The 27,809-nt window shown below is 40.1% G+C and overlaps 1 protein-coding gene across 2 annotated transcripts in view; it reads left to right on the top strand.

Moving 5' to 3' along the window:
- The window catches only part of NELL1 (neural EGFL like 1), a 994,502-nt gene that overhangs the window by 269,396 nt on the left and 697,297 nt on the right, over nucleotides 1–27,809 (top strand). For both annotated transcript variants that reach the window (XM_065936472.1, XM_065936471.1), the window contains exons 11-12: nucleotides 6,267–6,366; nucleotides 21,492–21,620. In XM_065936472.1, coding sequence (XP_065792544.1) covers nucleotides 6,267–6,366; nucleotides 21,492–21,620 — 229 coding nt within the window. The remainder of the gene's footprint in view (nucleotides 1–6,266; nucleotides 6,367–21,491; nucleotides 21,621–27,809) is intronic.

Below are 27,809 nucleotides of genomic sequence, written 5' to 3'. Positions count from 1 at the left end.
TCCTGCCTGCCCCCTCTCATGTATTTCTCGAGGTTAGATTTGTGGAACCATAGATCTCATTCAGTAAATCATTCAACAAACATGCAGTGAGCAAGTGCTGCTTATCGGCATGCTGTTAGATTCTGGTTGAACAACAGTGAACAAAACAAAGCCCTTGTCTTTAGAGAATTTGCAGTCTGGTGGGGAGATAGGCAGTAAGATACAAACAAATAGATATACAAGATAGAGCTGAGCCTTGAACAACACATGTTTGAACTGTTCAGGTCCACTTTTCCAGTAGTAAATACTGTGATGCTACACTATCTGTGCTTGATTGAATCCCTGGATGCAAAACCATGGATACACAGATACAGAGGGTTGACTATAAATTATGTGTCAATTTTAGATGGTGTGGAGGGTTGGTGTCCCTGACTCCTGCATTATTCTAAGGGTCAACTCTGATGTCAAATTCTATAAAAATACAGAGCAGGTTAAAGGGAGAGAGAGCTTTGAGGTGGTCTGGGAAGACCTCTCTGAGGAGGTCTGCTGGATGAAGGGGGGAGCTAGCCAGGCAGTTACTTGGGTGAGATGCTGTCCTAGATCGTGGGAGTGAGAGACAGAGGGAAAGATGGGAGAGAGGGGAGCAGATACAAGGGGGTGCCTTCCCGAGCAGCCGCAGCCCCACAGCGAGGCATGGCTGGTTCTGTGGGGCATCTTCAGGGAGGCTGGCTGGAACCACATGTCTCAGAATAGACCCGCTTTCCAAGCATTTCATGTGTGTTTTGTCACATTTACGGCATTTCATTGGCTTTTTGTCGTATCGCTGGCAAAAAGAAACGGATGTATTTGAAAGGTTGAGGAGAGGGAGGCATTTAGAGACCCACAGAAACTCTTGGGGAGCTCAAATCTAGTTCTTTATGGGGAGTTTCTGGGGAGGCTGTTTCCTATGTCCTGCCTCTCACTGACCAGACTCTACTGCAGGGGCTAAGTCCCTTGAACTTCTCTATTGTGTTTTCCATTCACGCTTTCTTGGCTGCCTCTGGGAATGGCAGCGATTCCGAGGGTCGAGGCCGTCTGGTGGGTATACAGCTGTGGTCCTTCTGGGACAGTGGGCTCCGTGTGGCGGCCTCCTTATTCTGCAGCAGAGGCAAGGACGGTGTGACAGTGAGGGCTCCGTGGTGTCTCAGTCAGCCATGGAAGCGTCCAGATCTAGGGGTGGGTGGGTGGCTGGGCCCTGACCTGGGGTTGGCATCTTACCATGCGGGGTGTTGAGTGGATCAGATGAGATAAAGCGTGTGATGAGCTTGGCTGGTGCAAAGTAAGCCCTCAACACGTGTGAGCTCTTCTTATTCCACACGACCGTACTTGTGCATCCTGAATAGGAGACGTGTGTCATATTCCCTGCAGATTGCCTCACTTTGCGGGGAGAGAAGATGATGTAGATTCTAACACCCTGACGTTTTTCTTCCCCCTCAAGGGAAGCCGGGATGACTAGAGCAATTTTACCCACGCAGCTGACGGTCCCAGCATCCAGCCTGTAGCTGTCACTCACAGCCAGCAGCCCCCTTCACATACTGCGCACAAGTAGCGGGTGATCTTGACAAGGGTCACAAGTGTGATTCAGTCTCTGCTATCATCAGAGAGACTCGGGGCAGACACTGTTGGAGACCCTTCGAAGAGACGGGTGTGGGTTTAAATGCCAGTGTACTGGATGGGCACTTAGCGTTGTGATTCGCACACTGTAGGTATTCACCCTGTCTGCTTCATCTTTTACTGCTTTTCGCTTTCTTATTTTTTTTTACAACTTAGGAAGAAGTTGGGGCAGACAGGTTATTCTCTTTGCACATGTGGTATATGCGCCTGTGAATGGTTTCATCCTCTATTAAAAATCCTCGGCTTTCTTCATTTATTGTCTTTCTATCGTTATCTACTACTTAATTACGCACAAAGAGAAGCATCACTGACAATTACACTTAACATCTCCTGAGGACTTAGTATTTTCTAAACACTATTTAAAACCTTTGACACTTTGTTTAATAAAACTTCATAATAACCCTATGGGGTGGGTAGCATTGTCGTTCCCGCTTTACAGATGAGGAAATTGAGGCACATGGGAGCAAAGTCCCATAGCTAGTAAGGGAACCAGCTGGTTTCTCAACTGTGTGGTCTGAATCTCCAGGCTCCTCTCTTAGCCTCTCTACTGCTAGTCCTGATGGTGTTAGATTTACTTGGAAGTAATTCTCATTTTTGAATTGTAAAAAAGTAGATTTAGAAAGATTGAATGATCACTTTCAGTCTATTTGAGAATACCAGATTGGTCAGGGTATGGCTCATTGATTCCCTTGATAAAGGGTAGCATTTATAAAAGGCCAGAGAAGAGCTTTGGTACACATTTAATGGATGTTGTCAGGAGGGAAAGAGGGTGATGGGTCTAGGAGGGGAGCGCCTCCGGTCTCTCTCGGACAGCCTTTTGCAAGATTTAAGCCCTAATGCCCTAAGGTACCTGTTGTATGTGATGAATTAACTTCTTTCCTAGACATCTAAAATGGTACTGTGTCAGTGGTATCCTTGGGAGAATTGAGCAAATAATTACTCAAATAATTTCTTGTGTTCTGTGGCTCAAATGCAGATCCCTAGTTGACAAAAGGCTGCCTGGCAGTCCATGCGTTTCATTTTCCTGGGATCATTTCAAAGCTTCAGCACTACCAGTTAGATAAGAAACTAAGTTTTGTTTTAAAGATTTTCACCAAGTGATTTCAGAAGTTAACATACTGTGTTTGTTTATTTGTTTGTTTTTTTCCCCTGTTGTTTTTTAAATCAAGATGAATAAACTCTCCTAGCAATCTCAGTCAGCTTTGTGCAGTATTGCCCTGAAACACTTTTTAGGCTAGTAAAAGTTTTTTTTTTTCCCTTAAAGATGTGAGTTCTGTATGTTATTAGAAATTCAAGTTTAAGCATAGTTATTAGTAAAGAGCTTGGAAGTGTTTATATTTGATCAGTGACATGGTGACAGTCACTCTAAATGAGAAAGAATGGATGAATTATATTTCCCCACCAATGCTGAGTTGCAAAGGTCATAAAATAACCTACCACAATCAGGAGGATTTATTTATTAATCAGATGCTTATTAGAGTATGAAAATAAAGTTAAAGGTGTATACCAAATTGTGTGGCTGAACTGAATGGATATGGTGGCACTTATGTTACTAGAGTCACAGTGCATATTATTTTCAAATTCAAGCAAAGGGTTTTTATCTCTATTTGAACATTTGGAACTATGATCTTACTCATTAAGTACATTGAAGGTTTTTTGGAATTGTTGACTGATTTAATCAGCAGTCAAAGCAAATTTTTATATATAAAAAAGAACCTTTCATGAGTGATTATTTTTAAAAAGCCTCTGTAGCAGTTATAATATTGCTTTTTAAAATAAAAGCAAATATATACTCAAGATATAAAAATTTGGAATTTAGAGGAAGGATGTATAAGAAAGTAAAACAAAATCACTCCAGAATCTCACCACCTACAGATAATCTCTTTTAACAGTTTAATTTTTTGACAGTGAGAGTGAAATTTATCTTACCGTCTTAGTTTAGATTCAGCCAGAAGCAGACCCTGAGCTCAGGATTAAGTACAAGCGATTTATTAAGGCAGTGCTCCTGGGAGGAAGCAGTAAGGGTGTGGGGGATTCAGGCTAGGGCAGGTAGGAAATTGAGCAAAGGTGCAATTTTAGGTGAAAGGTTAGAGGCACCCTGATTCTGGTGGGGTTCTGGAGCGTAAATGTTACCCCAGCCATTGTCTCCCTCTGAAGAACCTCCAGTGCTTTGGGCTGTGGGGGTTGAGGATGTGGAACTTGGAGGTAACTTCTGGCTCCCTGAGAAGAGGTTCCAGTGCCCTCAGGGAGCCTCTGAAGGTGGAGAGATGAGCCAAGGCAAGGGATGGGCACGGTGAACTGATTAAACGGATCCAGCAGAGTTTGCCCTTCTTGTCTGTGCAAGGAGGCGGTGCATCCATGCTCAGGGACCCCGTGGACTTCAACCCGCCAGGCTCCTCTGTCCGTGGGATTTCCCAGGCAAGAATACTGGTGTGGGTTGCCATTTCTTCCGCCAGGGAGTCTTCCTGACCCAGGGATCAAACCTATGTCTCCTACATTGGCAGGTGTGTTCTTTACCATTGAGCCCCCAGGGAAGGCAGTAGATAATGAATAAATATATTAATATTGACGGATGGAAGTAGAGGCAACAATGGTACATACTTAAGCGTTGTGTTTTCCCTTGCATTCAACTCAGTGCTGCTGATAGCAAGGCTATTAACATCTGTTGGCTTGTAACAGTTGATTTGACTCCCTGTTGTAGAAACTGAGATACAACTGGCAGACAAACTGCCTTTAGACTGGTGCTGGCTGTTGAGGCCAGGTGTGATCCAGCGTGGCCTGGGTTGAAGGGTGAGAACGGAATAGAGCTGAAATGGGGACTGTGATTGAATAGCAGGGTTGATTCTCAGAATCTTAGGGCCGATTTTAAGACAGGAGAAAAACATGAGATCTAGATGCCTTGGGACAGATCAAGAAATGAAGAGGAAAAGGGTCAAAGGACACCAGAAGGAGTAGTAGAGGTTGGGCTGCCTGGGCTCTTTGAAATTTATGAGAAAGGAGAGGAAACCATGGTTCCAGTAATCCATATGATCAGTGCTTGGAAATTAAATTTAGATTTGACATTTAAAGTTATGTTTATGTTCATATTTTAGAGTTGATGTGCCTGATAGAATGGGTGTTCCGGCCAAACCAGGGAATTCTGGGCCCACTGGAATGACAGTCATCTGTTAGAGATAGAAAACTCAGAATCTCCCCCATTCTTTCTGGTGGCTCAACACCATCTTATTCTCCCCATCTGTGTTGAGAATTACCTTTCGGCCTTAAATGAGACCCACCCTCCTTGAGCTGCTTCTTGGTTGACTTAACCATGCTTTTAAGAATGGGAGAACAAAAAATAACTGAACATTTTAGATTAAATAAGGGGCTCTCAAATCCTGCCTTTTAGAGTAATTATTGAAGTAATTTTAAATATTCAGAGTGAAACTAAATATAGATACTAGTGATGTCAACAAAGAGGACCTTTGTTGAAATAGGATCATAAGATGCACCTGCCAAATATTTAAAATTTTTTTGTAAGTGGTTTTATTTATTTCTAGGGAGAATTTAGTGTTCATCTAACTGACCCACTTTTAATTCAATGCCTGTATACTTTGATTCTTGTCTGTTTCCTCTGCTGGGAAACTGTTTTCTTTCTTATTCCATTATTTAGTTTCTTCAAATGTGGCATCTTCTTCATAATTTCTTCCCACTTTGGTGGAATTAATTATTCTCCTATGATGTATTTGTTGTTCTTGTTCAGTCACTAATGTGTCTGACTTTTTGCTACCCCACAGACTGTAGCACATCAGGCTCCTCTGTCCTTCACCGTCTCCTGGAGTTTGTGGACAGTCTCATGTCCATTGAGTTGGTGATGCTATCTAACCATCTCATCTTCTGTTTTGCCTTCCATCTTTCCCAGCATCAGGGCATTTCCAATACGTTAATTCTTTGTATTAGGTGGCCAAAGTATTGGAGCTTCAGCTGCAGTCCTTGCAGTGAATATTCATGGTTGATTTCCTTTAATATTGAGTAAATGATACGTTGCCATACCGTGATTAGAGCACTTTTTTTTTTTTTTAGGACTTACTGTATTTTATTATGGTTTCTAGTTTAAGTTTTTATCAAGGGCAAGGACGATGTCTTTTTAATCTTTGGGTTCACAGTACTTGTGATCCAGTGCAGTCTTGAACTGTCTCATAAAAGCTCATGAGAGCTCCCAACTTTGCAATCAGTGATATAGTGTTAATGGTTCACAATGTCAGGGTGTTTATATGACAGAAATCAGCCAATGCTAACTTTAGGGTTCCCCCATCCAACAGTCAGTTGTTGAAAATTTATCAGCTCTGCCTTGTCAGTGACATTCTGCTGCACAGAAGATACTCAACAACCATTTGTTAAAATGAAAACAAAACAGAAAAACCCCCACCTCATTTGTTGAAATTGAGGCTGTTTTGTTATAGAAAGGGAAATTTGCCCTCTCTTCCAGGAGTCTTATCAATTTAATTTGTGACTTTGCATTATGGTAGAATTCCTGCGAGTACTGTTAATTACTGTAGGTTGTTATCACCACAGGCTTTTAACAATGAGCATTGTATGTTTGGATCATCAACTCAAAATATGAACATTGTTTTGTTTCCTGATTACTTGGCTTGCAGGGTGGAGTTTTAGTAAAAATTACGGAAGCATGCCCTCTTTTGAACTGCTCAGAAAAGGATCACATTCTCCCGGAGAATCAGTGCTGCAGTGTCTGCAGAGGTAAGAGGGCTTGGCGATGGGGCTTTGGGTGGAGGTGGGTTTGGGGGGAAGTTTTAATGACTAGTGTGATTATAATAATAACATGAGTCCAAAACTCTGTTGCTCAGAAATGTATTTATCCTATATATTGCCCTCGGTTATAGTCTTATCAGTTGAAAAAGGAGGATATAATCTATGTGCTTCATAGGATGGTTGTGGGGATTAAATAGGATAATGTATAAACATCTAGCATTATGACTAGTGCTTGATAAATATTCAATAAATAATGGTTCCTACAATGATAACATTTCCTGTAATAATGGCTATTATTATATTAATAACTATTATCATTATTATTACATTTCCCTTATGAGTGGGTTTGGAAGGAATTCTTTTAAGCTTTTTCCATGGGCTAATTCCCTTTTCTGCCAGAGGGTGACATATATTGAATCCTTACTCATAGATTTATATATAACTTTACTTCCTGCAAGGAAAATAGGCTTCAACTAAGTAACACTTAACCGCTAATTAATTCTTTTTTTTTTTTTTTTTTTAATATTATTTTATTAGTTGGAGGCCAATCACTTTACAACATTTCAGTGGGTTTTGTCATACATTGACATGAATCAGCCATATAGTTACATGTATTCCCCATCCCGATCCCCCCTCCCACCTCCCTCCCCACCCGACTCCTCAGGGTCCTCCCAGTGCACCAGGCCCGAGCACCTGACTCATGTATCCCACCTGGGCTGGTGGTCCGTTTCACCATAGATAATATACATGCTGTTCTTTCAAAACATCCCACCCTCACGTTCTCCCCCAGAGTTCAAAAGTCTGTTCTGTCGCTAATTAATTCTTGAGCAGAAATGGTTTTCCTTCCTCTTGATGGGATTCTTCTCTTTTCCAAATTTATTCTTATTTCTTCAAGTCAACTGAATCAAATATTACTTCTTCTCTGAAACGTCTCACCCAGGAAGAATTAAATAGTTTAGTAGAATCTAAAATGTACTCAAATCTTACAAAACAAGTTCAGTTAAACTAATAGCTTTTATTTTGAACTTCTACCCACCACAAAGTCTTCTCCACATTCTCACATATCCAGTGAGACATATTACAGTCTTTTTGATTTACCTCAGAAAAGAGTTAAGAACCCAGGAGCATAGCAGTTTAGTTCAGGTTATATCATATTTTACTTTTTTACATCTTTTCTCTAGCATAAGCATTGACAGATAGTTTCTGCAAAGGGCCACAGGTTTTGGTGGGGTCAGAAGGTTTCCATAGCAACCACTCATCCCTGCTCTTGTATTGCCAAAGCAGCATAGGCAATGTGCATACTCAGTTGCTCAGTTGCATCCAACTCTTTGCTACTCCAGGGACCGTAACCCACCAAGCTCCTTGTCCATGGGATTCTCCAGGCAAGATTACTGGAGTGGGTTGCCATTCCCTCCTCCAGGGGATCTTCCTGACCCAGGGGTTGAACCCGTGACTCCTGCATCTCAGGTAGATTCTTTACTGCTGAGCCACTAGGCAATAGGTAAATACACAATTTAGTGGTTGTGTTTCATTAAATGTTTATTTTGAGAAACAGGTGGCAGCTCGTCATTTGCTGACCCCTCCTCTAGTTCCTTCTGATATATAAAAGTATCTGATCATGGCATGTTTTCAGCTGAGGCTGAGATTTCTCTTTGTGGTTAGTCATAAGAGAGTTATCTTTTGGTAAAATTCCCAGGAAACCTTAATATACGGACAGCCACGAACGGCTGTTAGAATTCGTGGTGTGCCATCAGAGGATCTCCTCTGATTTATCTGCTTTCTTGCCTACATGTGTATTTGCAGCTGGGATGCTTTAGAAAGACTAAAGATTGACTGGAAATTTCAGAGGGATACATTTATTGGTAACTGATTGGGTTGTTAGGTAGCTCTTACAATTTAATGCAAAATCCATCACATGCTATTTGTTGAGGTGCCAAGTGGGACTCAGTTTATGTAAATTCTTTTCTGATTTATGGTTTCATTAGAGCGGGCTCATTGATTATCCCACAGAAAGTCAAGAAGATTTTCATTGCTCTGACCTAATTTACAATAGACCAAGTGCCGCTGCTTATGCTCACTCTTTGCAGAAAAGCAGATACTTTTTTTTTTTTTTGAACCAGTGAAGATGCTGAGAGAGATGACATCTCTTTGAAAAGTTGACTCATTCAAGGCTTCTGTTGCTAGCGACCGGGTGGCTGACTCAGCTTTGAGGGAAAGTGGGAGGCAGGAGTAGGGCTTCCTAGATGAGATCATAGCCACAGCCAGTTTGTACCATTAAGGATTTTCTTCTTTCTCCCACCTGCTTCCTTCTCAGCCAGAATACTATCAGCTCCTTTATTTGGCAGCTGATCGTGTTTTTTTTGGAGATGTCTGCGTCTGTGAGTGAGGGAGTTATTTATGTCCCTTGACAAGTCTGTGTTTTAAAGGAACCAGAGCACTTCTTCAGAAAAGATAGGGTGGGGAGGTCTTTTTCCTGGGGAGCAGGTTGAGTGAAACCATTTGGGCATATGGATTCTCTTAGGATTCTTCTACTTATGCCAATCTCAGAATTCAGACCCTGAAATGAGAAAAGCATTATTTTTGACTGAAGCCCTTTTCAGCACCATTTACTGTCATTAGCCCCTTCCCCACTGACCCATTACAAGAGAGGAACCCAGAACATTTCGTCCACTTGTACACATACTTAGGCTTATTCTGCACATTAGACAGTCAGAAAATGAAAAGGATTTTTGGGCGGTGGGTGTTCTTTTTCATAAAAATATAAAATTTATATGATGAACAAAAGTTCATCCAGATGAGCTCAAATGTCCATTGTCTTGACCTGTACTGCCCATGAATGTTACTATCTCTTACTTTCAATTTATTTCCCAAGAGCATCCTTGGAAGTAACCTAAGGTTCTCTCACAATACTCTGGGAAATATTTTTCCCCTTTGATTTCTGTTTGTCTTTTACCTTTTCCTCTGTGTTCTTGTTTCTGTCTTGAAAGATAAATGGGGTGTGGCAGGGGGGGGTGCGGTTGGACAATTTTGCTTCTGACAAGATGAGGAAAGCCTGGTGGGCCTCTTTGAAGGCATGTTATTCAGTTCTCCTCTCCCCCCTCCTCCTTGCCCCTCTCAAAAACAGAAAGTAATGAAAAGGTGAGAAACATTCAATTTCTATGTAAAGTCATTTCTGTCCTGCATATGGAAGGGCTGTTCCATTTGCTTTGTGGATTTGAAAGTCTTTTGATTGGCAGGTAGTGAGCAAGCAGAGAGCTGGGACTCCCGTGACCTGAAATTTGTATTTCAGGGTTGAGCACATTGGTGTGGTGTGATTTCAGCTGTGTGGTTTCTGCCACCCTGATGGTATTGATTACAGACACAGACGTGGCTATTCCCTCTTTCAAAACCTGCACTGACGGCCCTTCAATTATCATATTTATCATCGCTCTCTGTCTTACTAGGAATGTCAGGTCATTAGTCTGAGGGAAATCACTGCTCAGTAACATTCCTCAGAAGTCTGAGTCAAAATCTTCCTCATGCCTGCTTGGAGACTGACTTTCTCCAAGGTTTATTTTCATTAGGCTTGGACTGAAATTTGAGAAGGCAGAGAGGGTGTTTTTCCTTTCTGACCCGCCCCCCCGCCGCTGCCCCAGTTGACTGATTAAATCAAATCCATAAAGCTATCCAACTTTTAAATAATAATGCTTGTTTTAATGACCACATTTTATGAATTGTTTCTGTAATTGTAGGAGAAAAATGGGGATGAAGATATGTTCATAGCATTTAGAATGATCCTGTCATTTTCACACCGATGACCTTGAATGAAATTACTTTTAGTACCAGTGTCGACTTTAAAAAATGCACAACATAAATGTTGCAATTTAAGTTTTATTTGGGGCAAAGTGAGGACTGCAGCCCAGAATGCAGCACCTCAGATAACTCTGAGAACCTGCTCCAAAGAGGCAGGGTGGATAGGTCACTATGTATGTGATTTTGGTGAAGGGGGAGTAAAATGCATATGTTTTTCCGGAAGGTTTCTACTAGTCTCATGAAGCTGTTTGCTAGTCATGAGAAACAGTTGTCATCATGAAGGATTTTAGTGCTTTTCTAGATAAGAGGAGATACAAGAATTGGGCTCATTAATTGACTCCTGAAAGCATCTAACGATCTGAAGACCTGTACTGTCAGTTGTTCCCAGGGCACAGAGTGCCTGATTTCTGCTCTCCACCCTGAACTCCTTTCAGAGGGGGTTGAAGGTCAGCAGCAGCAGCAGCAGCACATGATCTAGTCCTTGTAGAGGTGGATTGCAAGTGCCAATTTGTAGTTGGCACCGGCTGAAGGCTTTGTCTCATCTATGGAACAGTGTTAAGACTCATTCTGTGGACTTATAACTTGGTTCCTCAAAACATAACTTGTCGGCTTGATTATGAAGTGTTTTTTCTTTAATTTAGTCATGTCTGTTTTTTTGTGTAACAGTACGATGATACAGCTTTCCCCATCCCCTCACTTCTGTTCAAGGAGACTATAGTTTAATACTGAGTTTTTCCCTTTGGGGAGATCAGACCTAAGACTTTCCAGTTAAGAATAACAGACTCTGACTGATATACTTTGTTCATTGTATCAGCTGAACTGCTGTCTGGACTCGTTGCATGGACACCTCACCTCTTCAAACCTTGGGTCATGACAAATGCTGTAAATAATTTTTCTACCCTTTAAAGAAAAAGTAATCAGCTGACATGTGGTTAAATCCACAGGGCTCCTGGTACAGCCAGAAGGCTTTTAGGGACAGAACTGCAGGACAAGTAGGGAGACACACAGAAAAAGAGTCAAGGTAATGGATGTTGGCAGGGGAAGGTCACTTTGCAATTGCTGGCATCCAAGGTCTTAGTCACCAGCAGCACCACCCAGAACAGCCCTAATCACTGCTGTAGTTTCTCTCTGATGCCTCTGGTTGGTTTGTGCCAGCAGCACAAAATTTGTTTATCCTCACCATTACCTTGAGGTAATGACTATAGCAGGAGCCCATCTACCTAAGTGTAAGGCCACGAGGGTGGAGAAGGGGGAGTGGGTACTGGAATAGCATCTGTGCTTCTGCCTGGGAAGAAGCAATAAAAGCATGGATGTAACCCCAGCAGAAAGATTGCACATGAATTGCTAGTGTTCTCACTTAACGGGGGAAAAAAAAGCCAACTTGACCATGTATTCTCAGGATCGCTCCAGGAAAACACAACAATCGTTTGGCCCACCCCAGAATTCTTGAGACACTCCTCAGGGTTTTATTCCTTTCATAATCAGCTCTAATTGAATCTTGAATGTTGCCAATGACTCTGGAGGGTTTTGCTGCATGTTGAAGATTTTCAGTGTTGGAGAAAAAGTTCTTTTCGACATCTGTTCCCAACGTGTTTATCTGTAATTTTAATTCATGCTCACTTGCCTTGTCATCTGGCTTGGGCTGAAATTAGTTGAGATTATTTGTACTATTTAAGGCTTTATGCCCTTCAATTAAATCCTCCCAAAGAGTCTTGGTGGTGCATGATTTTCTTTTTTTCTAGTCTTTGTCATCATCTTAGGTGAATTTGTAATTGAAATGGGTTTTATAGGATTTCAGTGTAATGGAGATAAAAAGAGACTTAGAAAAGAGGCACTTAATGAGAGGGTAAACTAGTGCCTAAATAGAGGAGCAGGCAGTTTGTCGATGGGCCAGGTGCTCTGCCTATTGATAGAAAAATCCCTGCAGCCATGGACCATGGTGGACACTGGGAAGCCAGGTCTGTATTTTTCAATTACTGAGGCTGGGAACGCAGGGCATTTGGAGGAGAGAGTCTCGGGGAGCCCACGAATTCTGTTCTCTTAAAAGTGCTGCAGTGGATCCAGTCCCAACGAGTCTGGGGTAGGAGACACATTACCCCAGAGAGAAGACTTGAAATTAAGGCCAAGCTGCCTTGGACTGGAAGACCCTTAAGTGTGACTACTGTCGAAAAACCATGTGCTTTCCAAGAACCTATGAGAATCCAGAGAGCTCTGTCTCTAGCAGGTCACAACCTCTGCCATGATGTCACAACCCCTGCCATGATGTCACAACCCTCTCTTCGGAGAAGCTGAAGGAATGTCCTCACCCCTGCAGGGCCCAGCCTTCTGTGGTGTGTATGTTGGTTGTGAAGTACACCAGGGCAAATGGTTCTCATAAAGAACCTTTGGGCCTTAGTCCTCCTCTAGGGCCAGTCCATGGGTGGAGCTGTCTCCATACCAACTAGGTACATTGGAGTATATTGTCCTCAGTGTGCCTTTGCTCTTTGTGACTTTCAAGGTTGGGCAGGCAGCAGTGACATGAGGGGTATTGGCTTTCTAGGATTTGAGTTAGGGTGGGGAAATCTGGGGTGTATTTTCAGATCGTCCATCATTTCAAAGGTAACCTGCTTGCCTTCTGGGAGATACATTAGGGGCAGGTGATTGAGAGCAAGCAGTGATGCTCTATGTGGAATCAGACTTTATATTAGAGAAACTAAATCCTGCTCTTGAGTAGTGACCTATTTATTCCTTGCTGTGGAAGAAATCACAGTAGTAAATCATATAGATGCTTATCCATTGTTGGCAGAAAGAGTGGATGGTTTGCTGTGATTAGAAAGGTTACAGAGTGGGATCTGGAGAATGGCAGTGTGGGGGCTTCATTATGATGGGCAAGGATTTTATATGTAGTTAAGCCAATGATTTAAAGAAACCAAAGAGTTTTTTTTTTTTTTTTTTTTTTTTTTTTAATAAGTGTTATTGGTCTTTCACTGGTAATAGAACTCTAGATTCAGGGTCATGAGTGGGAGTCCAAATTGTAGACAGCTCCCAATGAAAGGAGAAAATATGACCTCAACATTTATGTTTCTTCTTCAGTTTCTTTGAGCATGTTGTGGACACATGCTGCTCCCTCTGTTTGGAAATCCTGTGCCTTGTCCAGCCAACCTCACTCATCCCTCAAATCTCCTTTTGATACCTTGTGTTAGGGCCTCTCTGTGATAACATTTTGGAAGCACCTTATGCCTCTCCATCACATCTCCTGTAACCCAATACTCAAAAATAGCCATCCCGAGTGTTAAATGAATGAGGGAGTGTTTATGCTGTTTATGGCATTTTTGTTTTATCCCAATTTTCTAGGACCATGGCTGGACAAACGTCATGGGGCTTAATATTTGTTAAACAAATGAATGGTATCTCTGCCAGGAACTAAAATTAAGGAAGTGGTTGGAGTAAAACCTGGAATTCCATTTCAGCAGATTGTATGTCTTCCTCTGAGCATCTGCTCATTTCCACCACTCAAGTGTAAATAAGCTCCAAATGGATATTACTCATTTTGGTATCTCATCCAAGAATGGTGTTCTGTTGTATGGTGTTATTTCTCTCTTGACTTTAAGTCCCCAAGCCACAAAGTAATAGTGGGCTGTATCCTGGAGAAAGAAACATGGTTTATTCCTTTGGAAAGTTTCAAGGCATGTCATGGACTATAAAATGCTGAGTGATAGAGTAGTGGTTTCTTCGGGTCAGGTCAGAATTCCTTGAATGTCCCTTAATGAGTAAAGTCATGGCCGGGACATCATGTAGAGTGGTGGAGAGAGACTGGGCATTAGAATCATATTTGAGTCTATATATATCTTTTAGGCATTTCCTACCAGCTGCAAGGCCACAAAGAAGGCAATTAACATCTTTGAGTCTTGGTTTATTCATTTTAAAGCACTCTTTTAATTTTACTTTTGGAAGACAGAGGGTTTAGTCATCAACTCTACAAATATTTCTTGAGTGTTTATCATGTAATGGATATTGCCTTAGGCACAAGAGAAACAAACTTGTAGAGTCCTTTCCCTTGAAGAACTGAGCTTCTAATGTGGAAACAGACATTCAACAAATAAGCACAGAAATGAACATGTAATTAGTACTGTGCTACCTGCTATGAACAAGAAGAGAGTAGTATCGGGAGAGAGTAATAGGATTTTCTTTAGTCTTGAGGGACAAGAAAGCCTTCTCTGAATAGATTATATTTAAGCTGGGACTTGACAGCTGAGTAGAAATTATTCTGGCAGGGATGTGTCATAGGTTCTGAGTTGGTGGGACAAGCTTGCAAAGACTCTGAATCAGGGAAGAGATTGGAGTACTAGAGGGATTCAAATAAAGGCTGATACACTTGGGGAGGAATGAGAGAGGGAGAGGAGAGTCTTGTTTGTCATTTCAAATCAGAGTTAAGAATTTTGCATTTTTCTTGAGAAAATGGAAAGTCCCCCGGGAGAAGACTTTTAAGGGGATGAGTGACATGATCCAATCTATGTTTTAAAAGGATTTGTTTGTGGGGAAAATGGATTAGAGACAAGCAAAATGGGGAACAGGAAGGCAAATGAGGTGCTTTCTTTTTGGGAAATAATAGTTTGGAGTAGGGTTTTTTTCTTACTGCTGTGGAGTGGAGGAAAAAGAGATTCCAGAGATATTTATCAAATGAAATGAATAGAACTTGGGAAGGGGCAGTATGTAAAAAGAGAGGACAAAGATGACTCCTTAAAAAAAAAAAAGCTGGTTTAAGTGGATAAAAGTGCTGTAGATTGATAGGGAGAACTTGGAGAGCATGGATATCAGATTTAAGATCAAGAGTGCAGTTTCAGCTGGGTGAGCCATGAGACAACTCTGAGGTCATCCAAATTGAATGTCAAGTGGGCCGTGGCTATAATGATGTAAAATATGTAAAGTGGGGTATACAAGACAGTGTTACTTGCTACGTTTGTAGAGGGCTGTGTGAGCCTTTATTATTGCTTCTAGAGCAGGGTGAATGTTCTTAACCAGAGACCAGAAGAGACTGGGCACAAGCTTTGACCTTGTTTCAATTTTTCTTAAGAACAGATTGGCAGAACCTGGGGTTGGGTCCTAAATGGGCCTCTTTGAAAATTTTATTGTGCATAGAGATCTACAAACATCATCAGAGAATAGTCATTAGTAGTTATCTATGCTCTGAGGTTTTTAAATCATAGAATAATAATTTTCTTAGTGGTCTTAACAAGAACTTGAGTTAAATCATAACTCTGCCACTTTCTGGCTGTGTTACCTTGCATAAAATAATCTCAACCACATTTTCCTAATCTACAAAGTAAGAATAATAATAATCTTTAGAGTTGTTGTGCCTGGCAAATTGGAAAAAGTCAACAAACAGCAACTTTTATAACAAAAGTATTCTCTGTCTTTGGACCACTGCTATTTAGATGATGTTGCTTTGTGTGCTTCTCATTATAGGATGATAATTACAGAGACTCTGGTGGTGGTTTAGTCATTAAGTTGTGTCTGATTCTTGCGACCCCATGGACTACATCCTGCCAGGCTCCTCTGTCCATGGGATTTTCCAGGCAAGAATACTGGAGTGGGTTACCATTCCCTTCTCCAGGGGGTCTTCCTGACCCAGGAATCGAACCCAGGTCTTCTGCACTGCAGGCAAATTCTTTACCAACTGAGCTATGAGGGAAGCCCCCAGAGACTCCAGATTCATTTATTAAAATATTCAAGTAAAAGAACATGAATATTGAGTATGTGTGTATGCATATGTGTGTGTATTCTACAGTCTGGTCACAGCTTCTAATTCTGGGGGGAAAAGATATTGATTAAAGAAAGAAGGTAACATTGAAGAATCTCATGTATCAATCTGTATTGATAGCCAGCTGCTGAAGAAAATATTGTACCAAGAGTTAGTAAGAGGACTAGAGAAAGACTGTAGGTGGCAACTGAAGACAGATATCCTGAAGGGAAGGATCTGTAACTTGTGTCCTGCTTTTCAGACATCAGATAAGAAAGACTAAACCTTTAGAAAGATTTTGAAATGTGGAAAGTTGATTGAGGATTTATGACTTGGCAGCCAGCTATCTTGGGGTGGTTTTGAAGAATGAAGATGACCAGCTGGGGTGATGAAAGTGTTTTAAGACTGGATTGTGGTGATTTACTGTACAGCTGTGCGAGTTTACTAGAAATCATCAGTTTGCCTTTACAATAGGTGAATTTTATGGTATGTAAATTGTACTTCAGTAAAAATGTTTAAAGAAAAATGGTGACTAGAAAACAAGTCCCATTGGCCTTCTAGTTGCTCAAGAGGGGGCATTAAAATGCCACTGTAGATTCATCCATATCTTTATTCATTCACTAATTTAACCACCCGTATTTCTACCTGTTGATTTTCCCATCCATCTATAAGCCATCCTTCTCCACAGACAGCTATCCTTGTGTGGGAAGCTTTTAGCCGAAAGAAATGAGTCAGACATAGACCTTGACTTAAAGAAGTTGGAGTGATTTGAGTTAGTATGTTAAAAGAATATGTTAAATTGCCCAGCCATGTGTACATGCTTGTATATGTGTGTGTGTGTGTGTGTGTGTATGAAAAAGAAATCTAAAATGTAATCTGCTTGAATCTAGGCATGCAAAAAGAAAGGATATCTTTTTTATCCTTTGGAGTGTAGACTGCTTATAAAACTGTTGCTTTTTGATTAAGAAGCCTGGCATCAGTCATGCCTGGATCACGGCTCTGTGTACTTTCACTCATGCACTAACTTTTCTGAGTTAGTGCCACATCTGTGAAATAGGGTAATAATTCCAGTTTCATAGGATTGTTAATAGAATTAAGTGGAATAATGCATCTGAAACACTTTACTGAGCACCTAGCATATATTTTGTGCTTGATAAATGTTAATCATTCTTTTTACAACTGTGCCAAATTATTTGAAGTTCTTCAAACTTACCCTTCTTCCTCAAGGGTTGGAGTCCCATTCCTCGCATTGGGTTCTGTGTTTTGCAGATCATTTGTCTTGCACAAGTTTCTACCTGTGATGAGTCTAAGGTCAAGTTTTGCATCAGCTAGAAGGGATTTCTTCTTCTCTGGAACACTATGATAATTTGTACTGCTCACATCTTACTTAACTACTCCTGTGTTTGGCTTACCTCACCTTAGAGTTTCTAATTCTCTTGCGGTCATGGAATGTCTCAAACACCTTGACATTGCTCCCAGGATCTTGCATAGTGCTGCATCCCTGTAAATATTGAGTAGATGATTATTCACTCATGCAGAAAGGCAAGCAGGTACTGAATAAATACTGCTTGAATGAATTAATTAAAGAATTTAAAATTTTGCATTAATTAAAAAAGAAGAAGAAGAAAATATGTTTTGGATACAATGGTGAGGCCCAGACAAAGTGGATTTGTCCATACCCTTAATCTGTCTCATGGGCCCTTCATTGTCTTTGAAATACATTTGACCCAACTCTCTGCATTGTGAATTGACACGGCACATGTCTGCTAGAGAGATGTGCATTGGAAAGTCAACCGTGTTTGAGGGGCTTTGTTCCAGGCTATCCAATGTTTGTGGAAAGTGAAGGACAGTTGCATATCCTAGGGAAAAAAAAGCCATGCAACAAAGGATGTTCATATGACATTGAGTCAAACTTTATAATAAAAGAAAATGTGACAACTTAATTATTGATCAATTGTGATGCGGGGAGGGAAGTCCAGGCACTTCCTCTGGCAAAGAAAGCTATGAAACCTAAAAATTGTCCTTTTGATAACAGAAACATCAAGTACTTTAATGGTATTATAAGCCTTTTAAGTCCTTGTAGAAGTGTTCTTGGCCGACAGAGGTTTCACATTTCCAACAACTTAAGTTTTTACTCTGATTTTGACTGAGGCAGTCACCGGTTAACAGGTCAGATACTGAGGCTGGATGTGATATTATGCTCCCCTCAACCTTTGGATCCACTTTCTAACATCACAAGTAGTGTTTACATCTTTCAATTAAAAAAAAAAATATTTTCACTTCACAGCATTTCAGTGGGTTTTGTCATACATTGATATGTGAAATAATTAGCCTCCAACTAATAAAATAAAATTAAAAAAATATATTTTTGCTATGTGAGAGGATATAGAAAAAAACAAATTATATGGGCCTTGGAGTTCACCAGACATAATTTAGAATCTTGGCATGTCCACTTATTAGCTAGATATTAATGAGTTTGAGCTTCTCCTTTCTTATCTTGAAACTGAGGGTAACAGTGTTATCATCATTTTTGAACTTTAACCATCATTGTCAGCAGTACTGTTATCATAATCATTATCATTCTTATCACAGTGGCTAACATTTAGTCACCTCCTAGTGTGTATCAAGATTTGCTCTAAGTGCTTTATGAATTAGCCCATTTAACTTGTTTGACACAAATTAATACGGTATATTATTAGCCCCATTTAAAACATCTAGTGTAAAGCCAGACATAGGTGCATGAATATTATTATTTAATAAGAGTTATTATCTTTTATACTGTTTGGTCTAAATGTTGGTTTAAAATTCTGTCTCAAAGGAAGAACATTCTAGAATGTTATCACCAAAAGGAATTAAACTTGAAGTTTATATGGTTCAGTGCTTTCTATATTTTTTTTAAACCAGAAACTGTTGTTCACATAATCACTGTTTCAACAGTATAAAAGCAAAGCTGTTCTATTTGAATCAGGGCAGGGGGACTTGCGCTCTGACCAACAACTCAGCTATGCCCAAGACTCTAAGGAATAGTGTGAAAATCACTGATGTCCTTTCTTGGTATATGTACCTAGATAGGCAAAGTGACTTATTGTGTTTATTAGTGTAGACCCTGAATTATGAATTAGATCTCTTCTCCAAGATCACTTATTTTCTATGAGACTACAGTATGTGATATAGCAGCGTGGTTATTATTTGCTAAAATGTATGAGTTAAAAATGATAAAGCACTTTTTATATACCTTGTTATATATGAACTTCACAATTCCCGTGGTGAGTATAACATAAAAATGCATAATATAGAAAATTTTTTGAGGGTTGGGAGATTGGTAGAATTGGTAATAGAAGTAGGATGGGAAAAAAAAAAAAAGTCGAGAGACCAGAAATGTTGATAAAGGTTGATTCCATTGAGATAAGTAAGCACACTGGAGTTGGCATTTGCCCAGAGGTCAATTTTTAATCCCTGGTGGTGGAATCTGGCTTCTAATGGACTACTGTTTAAGTAGACAGGAGGAAAAGCCTGAGGCTTGCATAAATAAAGAATCTTGAAGGGTAAATCCTTGGTGGGTGACTAGGAAAAATCTACTCTGTAAGAGGAGACTTGCTTGTCAATCTTGACTCTAGATAGGGAGTATGGCAGAGGAAAGTCTGCATTCCTGAAAGCTTAGAATCTAAATTTATTCTACCTGTGTGGCTCAAGCCATATGACCCAAGGCAAAATGTAGTTTAAAGTGATTGTAGGTTGATAGTTCCCTCGGGCACCTGACAAAAGCAAACCCAGATCCTCTCTGAAGAAGTACAGTTTTCAAGCCCAAACCTCAAATAATTCCTGCAGATTAAATCCTAAAAAATATGAGCTCACAAAGAATCATAAAAGAATCACTCAAAACATAAGAAAACAGTACCCATGCAGGATACTCAGTGAAACAAACTAAAATCAGAAGACTGAAGATGTTGGAGTTGTATGTGTAAAATATGTCTAATGTGTTTTTAAAAGGGAGAAATTAAAAGAGGAAAGAATGAGAGACTGCAAATTTGACCAAGGAGATTTAAAAAGAAATTGAATTCTAGAAAATAAAAAAATGCAAGTAAAATAAAAATGATGTAGATGACTGAGACAATATGACGCTACTTGAGAGAATTAAGAGACTGAAGTATACATCCAGAAGTTAAACAGAATTCTGCATAGAAAAAAGAGATGGGAATATTAAGGCAAGTAGAAGTAACATGGAGGAGAGCTTAAGAAAGAAGGGAGAATAGTAATCTCTTATAATTCTAGAAAGAGCGATTAGAGGCAATGGTGAAGAGAGAATGTTTGAAGAGAAAATACCTGAGAATTTTCCAAACTGATAAAAGATTTAACTAATCTTTATGTTTAAGAATCCCAAGGAATCCCAGGAAGAAAAAATAAATTCACACCTAAAAACCTTAAAGTTAATGAATATGGACCAAGACAAAGCTCATCAACTAACCAACCAAATAAAATAGATCTTAAAAATCACAGAGAAAAGGTTTGTCACATACTATGAAACGACGGTTAGGCTAACAACTGACTTCTCAAAAGTTATAACAGAAGCCAGAAACAATGGGATGTCTTCAAAATGTTGAGGCAAAATAGCTCTGTACCTAGTAAAGCTGTTTTTCAAGTAGGAGGGTTGTCAAAGGACATATTTAGATAAATTAAAATTGAGCATAGTTACTATCAAATTTATCTTCACTAAAGGAATTTATGAAGAATATATTGAGGAAAAGTAACTATTCCTGAGGGACTGCCTTAGATTCAAGAAAGACTGTTGGGCAAAGAAATGTAAAACACGTGGTTAAAAAAGTGTGCCTCAGGAAACATGATCAAGAACGTTTCTTGCAGCTGTGCTAGTAATTCAAAACCTGCAAATAACTCAAATGTCAATACTTAGTATAATAGATAAATTGTGGAATATTTATACTATGAAATATTATATACTACTGACGAATGATAGCCGCAGGCATTAATACGAATGAACAGGAAAAAAAAAAAACATACATCATAGAGAATATGGTGCAGTATGATTTCACAGGTGAAGTTCAAAATGGCAAAAACTAAATAATCTATTATTTAGAAATACATACCTATGTATGGTAAAGCATACACAAATATGTAAGGGAGTGATTAACACAATTGTTAGGGTAGTTGTCTCTGATGGCTGAGAGGGAGATTCTTTGGGGATGTTTAATAAATAGGCACTGACAATACTTTTTGTATTAATTTTATCAGATATATTCATATATATTCATTTTATATGTTTCCTATGTATCATAAATTTTGTAATAAAACCATTTAGAAGGCTAGTCACGTAAGAAGGTAGTGGAAAGAAAATTCAGGATCAACATGGATAAAAGCTTTCAAAAAGGAATAACTTCAGCAAGTTTGTGTATTAGGAGAGAAAATTCTCAGGTATGGGACGGTCCAAAGATTTTTATTCCTCTTTATGGATATGCAAATTTATCTTTGCATATTGCCAAGGCATATTCTCACATATGCTGACATATAACAACAGTCTCATGCTTTATTATTTGGAAGCCTTTTATTCTCCTCTTTCCTGATGTAAAATTTTATTTGTTTCTTCTAGGTCATAACTTTTGTGCTGAAGGACCTAAATGTGGTGAAAACTCAGAGTGCAAAAACTGGAATACCAAAGCTACTTGTGAGTGCAAGAATGGTTACATTTCTGTCCAGGGAGACTCTGCCTACTGTGAAGGTAAGTGAGCTATTTAATACAATCAACTTGTGAGGAATGTATTCCTGGTAGATATGGCTGAAGATTGAAAGCCTTCCCTTGGTTCTGGTCCTGTGGGATCCTAGAAGAAATTGTCAACTGCCTCCTGCCAGACTGCTTAGTAGCATGTAATAGCAAGACTTTTGAAGTTGTGAAACCCAGCAAAGTAACAAAAGCAGTAGAGCCATATCAGATCCCATGTTCTACTGTCACTATATTTAATAATCACCAGGAAAACTCTAAATACCTCATCTTATGTTGTCTTATTTGGGAAGATCATCATCTTCAATTTCAGTTAAATGTTATGCAGTGGATCCCCTTTTTGAATGGATGCTTTGATGCTAACTTCTACCCAATTGCCATCATCTTCCTCTGCCAAGGTTATGTGTTGCTATTAATAATCCCCAAACTCTTGTAAAAGACCCAGTGACAGATGGACTCGTAACTTTTGCACATGAATTGGTGTCATTATAGTAGGTTGGTGGCCTCAAGCGTCAGTGACCCCCTTTTCTCCTTTGCAAAGCTGAACAACTCCTCTGTCTTATGTGAACCCCGCTTTCCATGCTCAGTACTGGTGGCAGGTATTGCATACTCCTGCTCCTTTAACATACCAGAGGGTCAGGAATTATTTCTGACCCTGGACTTACATGTGAAAGTGAAGTGAAGTCGCTCAGTCGTGTCCAACTCTTTGTGACCCCATGGACTGTAGCCTACCAGGCTCCTCCATCCATGGGATTTTCCAGGCAAGAGTACTGGAGTGGGTTGCCATTGCCTTCTCCACTTACAGGTAAAATGCCCTAAAATCTAAGATCTTTCATTTCTCCAGTGCCCACTTGCTCCCTCCTGTTGGTTTAGAGAAATTGTTATAGGCAAATTGATGCTAGGCTGTTTCTCTGTCCTAGTTGGACCCAAGTACTCTTGTCATCTTTACTAACAACATATTGAACCTTGGGGATCTGTTAATCAGGAATGTGGATGTCACAACTGGAATAAATGCTGCAATGTCTTGGTCACTGTCCTTTATTGCTTTGGTTCGCAAGTAGATCAGGTATTGTCAAGGTGAAGACAATTGATGACAATAATGGTAAATTTCTTTCCATTCTGCTGTTTTATGTTATTGACATCTGCTTAACAGTTGGCTGACTAAAGACCTTGTCAGTTGTTAAGGAAATGTATCTAATTACTGTTAGTGTTCAGAACCTGTTAGGTATCCTCTGTTTTCCATTTCTTATGGAAGATTTTCTTCATTACTGTTTTGGTTCTCATTGGCAATACAGTATAAGTCTAATAGTTCCTCCTCCACTTTTTTCTACAGTTCTTTTTTTTTTGCTTACTAAACTTGATTTGGGAGACATGTCACTTGGGAGAATGAAGTTGCCCTTTAGCTATGCAACTTTTCATCTTGCCTTAATATCATGTTATCAAGACATCAATTTTGAGAAAGAAGATTATTAATTTCAATGTTTAATGTTAACATTTATTTTTATATTGTACCTTGTCCTGTTTTGTATTGCACCTTACACTATTCTGTGTTTTTGTCAGAAAATTAATGTAACTTAAAAAAAAATGAACATTATTCTCTCCATTCTTCATGAAAAAATCCCACAAGCTAGGTAATGGTCTGAAAAATTTAGCTTTTTGCCTTTAGCTATATGTGGGATCAGTTCAGTTCAGTTCAGGCTCTCAGTCGTGTCCGACTCTTTACGACCCCATGAACTGCAGCATGCCAGGCCTCCCTGTCCATCACCAACTCTCAGAGTTTACTCAAACTCATGTCCATTGAGTCAGTGATGCCATCCAGCCATCTTATCTGTCGTCCCCTTCTCCTCCTGCCCCCAATCCCTCCCAGCACCAGGGTCTTTTCCAATGAGTCAGCTCTTCGCATGAGGTGGCCAAAGTATTGGGAGTTTCAGCTTCAACATCAGTTCTTCCAGTGAACACCCAGGACTGATCTCCTTTAGGATGGACTGGGTGGATCTCCTTGCAGTCCAAGGGACTCTCAAGAGTCTTCTCCAACACCACAGTTCAAATTCTTTGGTGCTCAGCTTTCTTTATAGTCCAACTCTCACATCTATACATGACTAGTGGAAAAACCATAACCTTGACTAGATGGACCTTTGTTGGCAAAGTAATGTCTCTGCCTTTTAGTATGCTATTTAGGTTGGTCATAACTTTCCTTCCAAGGAAGTAGGCGTCTTTTAATTTCATGGCAGCAATCACCATCTGCAGTGATTTTGGAGCCCCAAAACTCAACATTTATAAAAATGATAGAAGGAACCTCAGAATAATTTGAATCCTGATTCTGTCATTGGCAGACATTTTGGTTGTCTTTTGGAAGCAGTGTGCCCACCATTCCTGACTCCCCTTAGCTGTTGAGACCTGGCAGAACCTGGGAGGAAATAGCGGCATGAATGCTGTTTGGGACTCCGATTCTGTCCTCATTTTTGTTACATAGACTCAGTTTTATGAGGTGCCATGTTATGCCTACCCTTTGTGTGTGGTGGAGAAGGAAATGGCAACCCATTCCAGTATTCTTGTCTGGAGAATTCCATAGACAGAGGAGTCTGGTGGGCTCCAGTCCATGGGGTTGCAGAGTCGGACGCACTGAGCGCCTATCACTCACTCACTTTGTGTGTGAGGCCTTATTTTATTGGTTCTGTTGAGCAATTTTAGGTCTCAATCCCTGTTTTCTAACATGTTTCTCAGTTCATTGTGGGTTCAGGGCATCGGGCCAGTGTATATTGTGGGACCACCTTGGGACATGATGATATTCTTGGGCTTCAATCAGTTCTCTGTAATCATGGGAACATTCCACAAGTTCAAGGATAACACCTAAGAAAAAACTGACTAAACATTAGAGCCTGTTTACTGTCTAAGAATAGAACTCAGGGGAAAAAAACAGGGGTCAGATCTTGGGCACTGGATGGGAGGCACTGAGAACCAAGTAGGGTGAATATCAATATTTAGAGCAAACACCCTTCTCTCTTTCCATTCTGCCATCTTCAGCCCACCTGGGCTTTGGGCTTGTTTTCCTGTGACTGCATGATAGTTGCCATAGCCCCAGGCATGATGTCCTCCTACCAGTATCTCAAGGAAGAGAGGGGTTAAAAACCTTCTCTGTGTAAGGTTCTGTCTTTAAATGTTTAAGGAAAGTTCTAGAATGTCCTTTATAGCCTCCTTTGGCTCTCTCTCCCCATGCAGAAGATTTCTGCTGTCTTATTTTTTAGACCTGGGTTACCTGCTATCCACCCCTACACCAATGAGATGATTGTCTCAAAGCACAATGGCTTGCGCTAATTGTGTTCCACCGCTGGATTTGGAATAAGGGTTTACTTTCCCTGAGACTAAATGATCTTTGCCTGAATTAAATATGGTTGTAGCTATAGGAGGAGGGTATGTGTGTGGCTTTGGGTGGATATAAAGCCATGGATACCACACTTTGGTATGGTAATATGCAGTATGGCCATTTACTCAGCTTCTGTCCTCAGAGTTATCCTCTGGGATGCTCACCACACAGCCATCTGGGTACCAGAGACTCTCAGAGGCTGAGTTCATTGTCTCACTGTAGCCTAGAGAGAGAGGAGTAGATACGTATGAACTGCTTCAGGCAAGTTATTTTTTACTCGGAGTAAAAGGAGTAAATGGAGTGAAGATGACCCATATTGTACAAACCATGATGAACAAGACTGGCTTGCAAATTAAAACAAAATATTGCACTCATTGTCCAGACTGTCTTGAAGAGCCTATTCAGGCTTTCAGTGGAAAAAGAAGCACAAAAGACTTTCAATTTTCTTAACTTCCTTGGATAACAGAAGAGAGATAGTGTATTAAGGGCTCTTCCTGCTCTGCAGAGATTGCCTTAGAAACTGCCATAGAGAAGATATCAGAACTCCTGGCCAATCAATAGAAGGTAATAAGAACCTTTGTCAGCTATGATACAATTCACAGGAGGTTGTTTCATTTTGCCTCGTCTGGCTCCAACAGGAACATTCCCCATTTTGAAAATTGCTGTAGTCGGATTTTTGTGTTTTATGAAATCTGGTCTACTGTGACTTTTTTTTTTTTTAATCTTTGTGATGACAATGGGTTGGTCTTAAATAGTTTCTGACACATTAGCTCCATTAGCTCCAGTTAGAGGTAGTATCTTGAGCAAAGTACAATAGTTGGGGTCTATTCCTGATCTTCTTGAATTTGAAGCCTACACAGAGACTCACACTTTTCCTAGTAAAAAAGTAGTAAAAGGTTAGGTTGAAGAATAAAGAGCGATGTGGTACATATACATCATAAAATCTGCCAGGCATAGAAAGTACTACAATTAGTATTGAATAATACCTCCTACTTACAGAGTGCTCTGAATTTTTTGAACTCCTTTTATGTATTTTGTACTCTTTGAGCTTTCCAGTAAATCTTTGAGGAAAATGGTAGTGTTCACCAGATGAACTCCATTTTGTAAGCATGGACACAAAGACTCAGAGAAGTGAAGTGAAGTGAATATTCAACTCACAACTCATATGCTTGACTTATGCTGCACCTTACCTCCCTATTCCCCACCCTGTTCCAGTGTGGTCTTGTTCAGAATATTTGCTATGTCCTTGATCTAATGAAATCTGAATGTATGTGAGATCTGTACCATTTCAGAGTAAAAGCTCGAAGAGCTGTTACAGGGTTCCACCTCTTTCTCATCAACTGGCAATGTTCTGGAGTGGCATTTCTCCTTTAGCTGTGGTCCCAGCACAAAGATGACATGAAACTAGTGACAATGGATAGGTGATGGGCATGTGGCCTTAGTGAGAAATATCTGTGAGTCACTGATATTTTGGAGGGTGTAATTATCTGTTATGTTTGTGTAACTTAGCCTAAGCCTACTGGTATACCTGCCTGGGTGAGTTGACCCAAATCTTGTGGTTTCAGAAGGATACCTCCAACTCAGTGCTCATGACTGAAAGTAGTTTTCTACAGAGTAAGTGTTGAGAGTTACTAGAAAAAGTACAGACTGTGTAGATCATTAATACCTGACTCTGCTACCAGGTAACAGATATTTACAGACTGCAAACAGTAGATTACTGCTTTTTTATAGCCAATTCCAATGTGGGAAATTGGATTTCCCAATTAAGATGATAATGCGACAATGCAGGTCAAAAACTCAGTAAATTGTCTGGTTTTTAATGATGATTTAGTGAATTACGACAGTTATTGTCATTAACCTATATCAATGTTTATGAGGATCTTTCTTGGAAGAGTGTGTGCTCGTAGAGGCCAAGACTTTGAGAATGTGGTCTTCTCATGTCTACCTCTTTTTGGAGTATTGGAAGGTAGTAGGGGAGAGTGTCCTTAAACGAAGGGACCAAATTATATCAGTCTGCCAGGAGCATATTGTTAGCAGTGAGGTACCCAGCATAGTAATAATGATGAAGTCCTTCCTTGTACAAACACAAGAGGAGCTGAGTTGAAGGGTAGTATGTCATGGAAGAAAATGATTTTATTGGTTTCAATTTAATAATTTCATGTAAAAAAAACTACAGCAACTGCTTAGCAAGGTGATTTATAATGTCTTTTGCATGGCTGAAGGTGATGACAAAGGGTCTGACCCCATAGTGTTAAGAGGCTGGGACAGTGGCAGGAAGGTCAAAGTTCAAGCAGAAAGAAAATACAGAAGAACTCCAGGGTAGATTTTTTTGGATGCAGAGGCCAGTGTGAGTACACTGCCATAGAAACAAGCCCCTGCAAGTCCCTGATGAAGAGAATGTGTGGAAATGGTGAGCATCCTTGAGTTATACTGCTAATTCTCCAAGGACTAATCAGGTAACTCTTATTTTGAAATTTTCTAAAATGCATGAAACTTGCGATCCATGAAGCCCAGTTTATGCTCAGATCTGGGCTTCCGTCTCCTAAAGTCTTGATGTGGACCACACAGGGATCAAAATCCTCTTAGGGATTATTCATGTTTGTAAAACCTTAACTCTAAGTTCCTACTTGCATTTATTTCTGGGGGTTCAGAATGCTTGAGATAAGAATACCTCAGGGATCCCCTTTTCCCTTCATATTTAGCCTGTATGACTAATGGAGAGATCCTCTGGTATCCAGGTATGTCAACAGCCCCCACCCAACTCCATCCTGCCAGCCTTGCCAAGACCCAGAGGTCTCTGGCCGTTGCACTGCTTCTGATGACCC

This window comes from Muntiacus reevesi, chromosome 5, assembly GCF_963930625.1.
Source record: "Muntiacus reevesi chromosome 5, mMunRee1.1, whole genome shotgun sequence".
NCBI lineage: Eukaryota > Metazoa > Chordata > Mammalia > Artiodactyla > Cervidae > Muntiacus > Muntiacus reevesi.
This window is presented reverse-complemented; position numbering and strand designations above follow the sequence as displayed.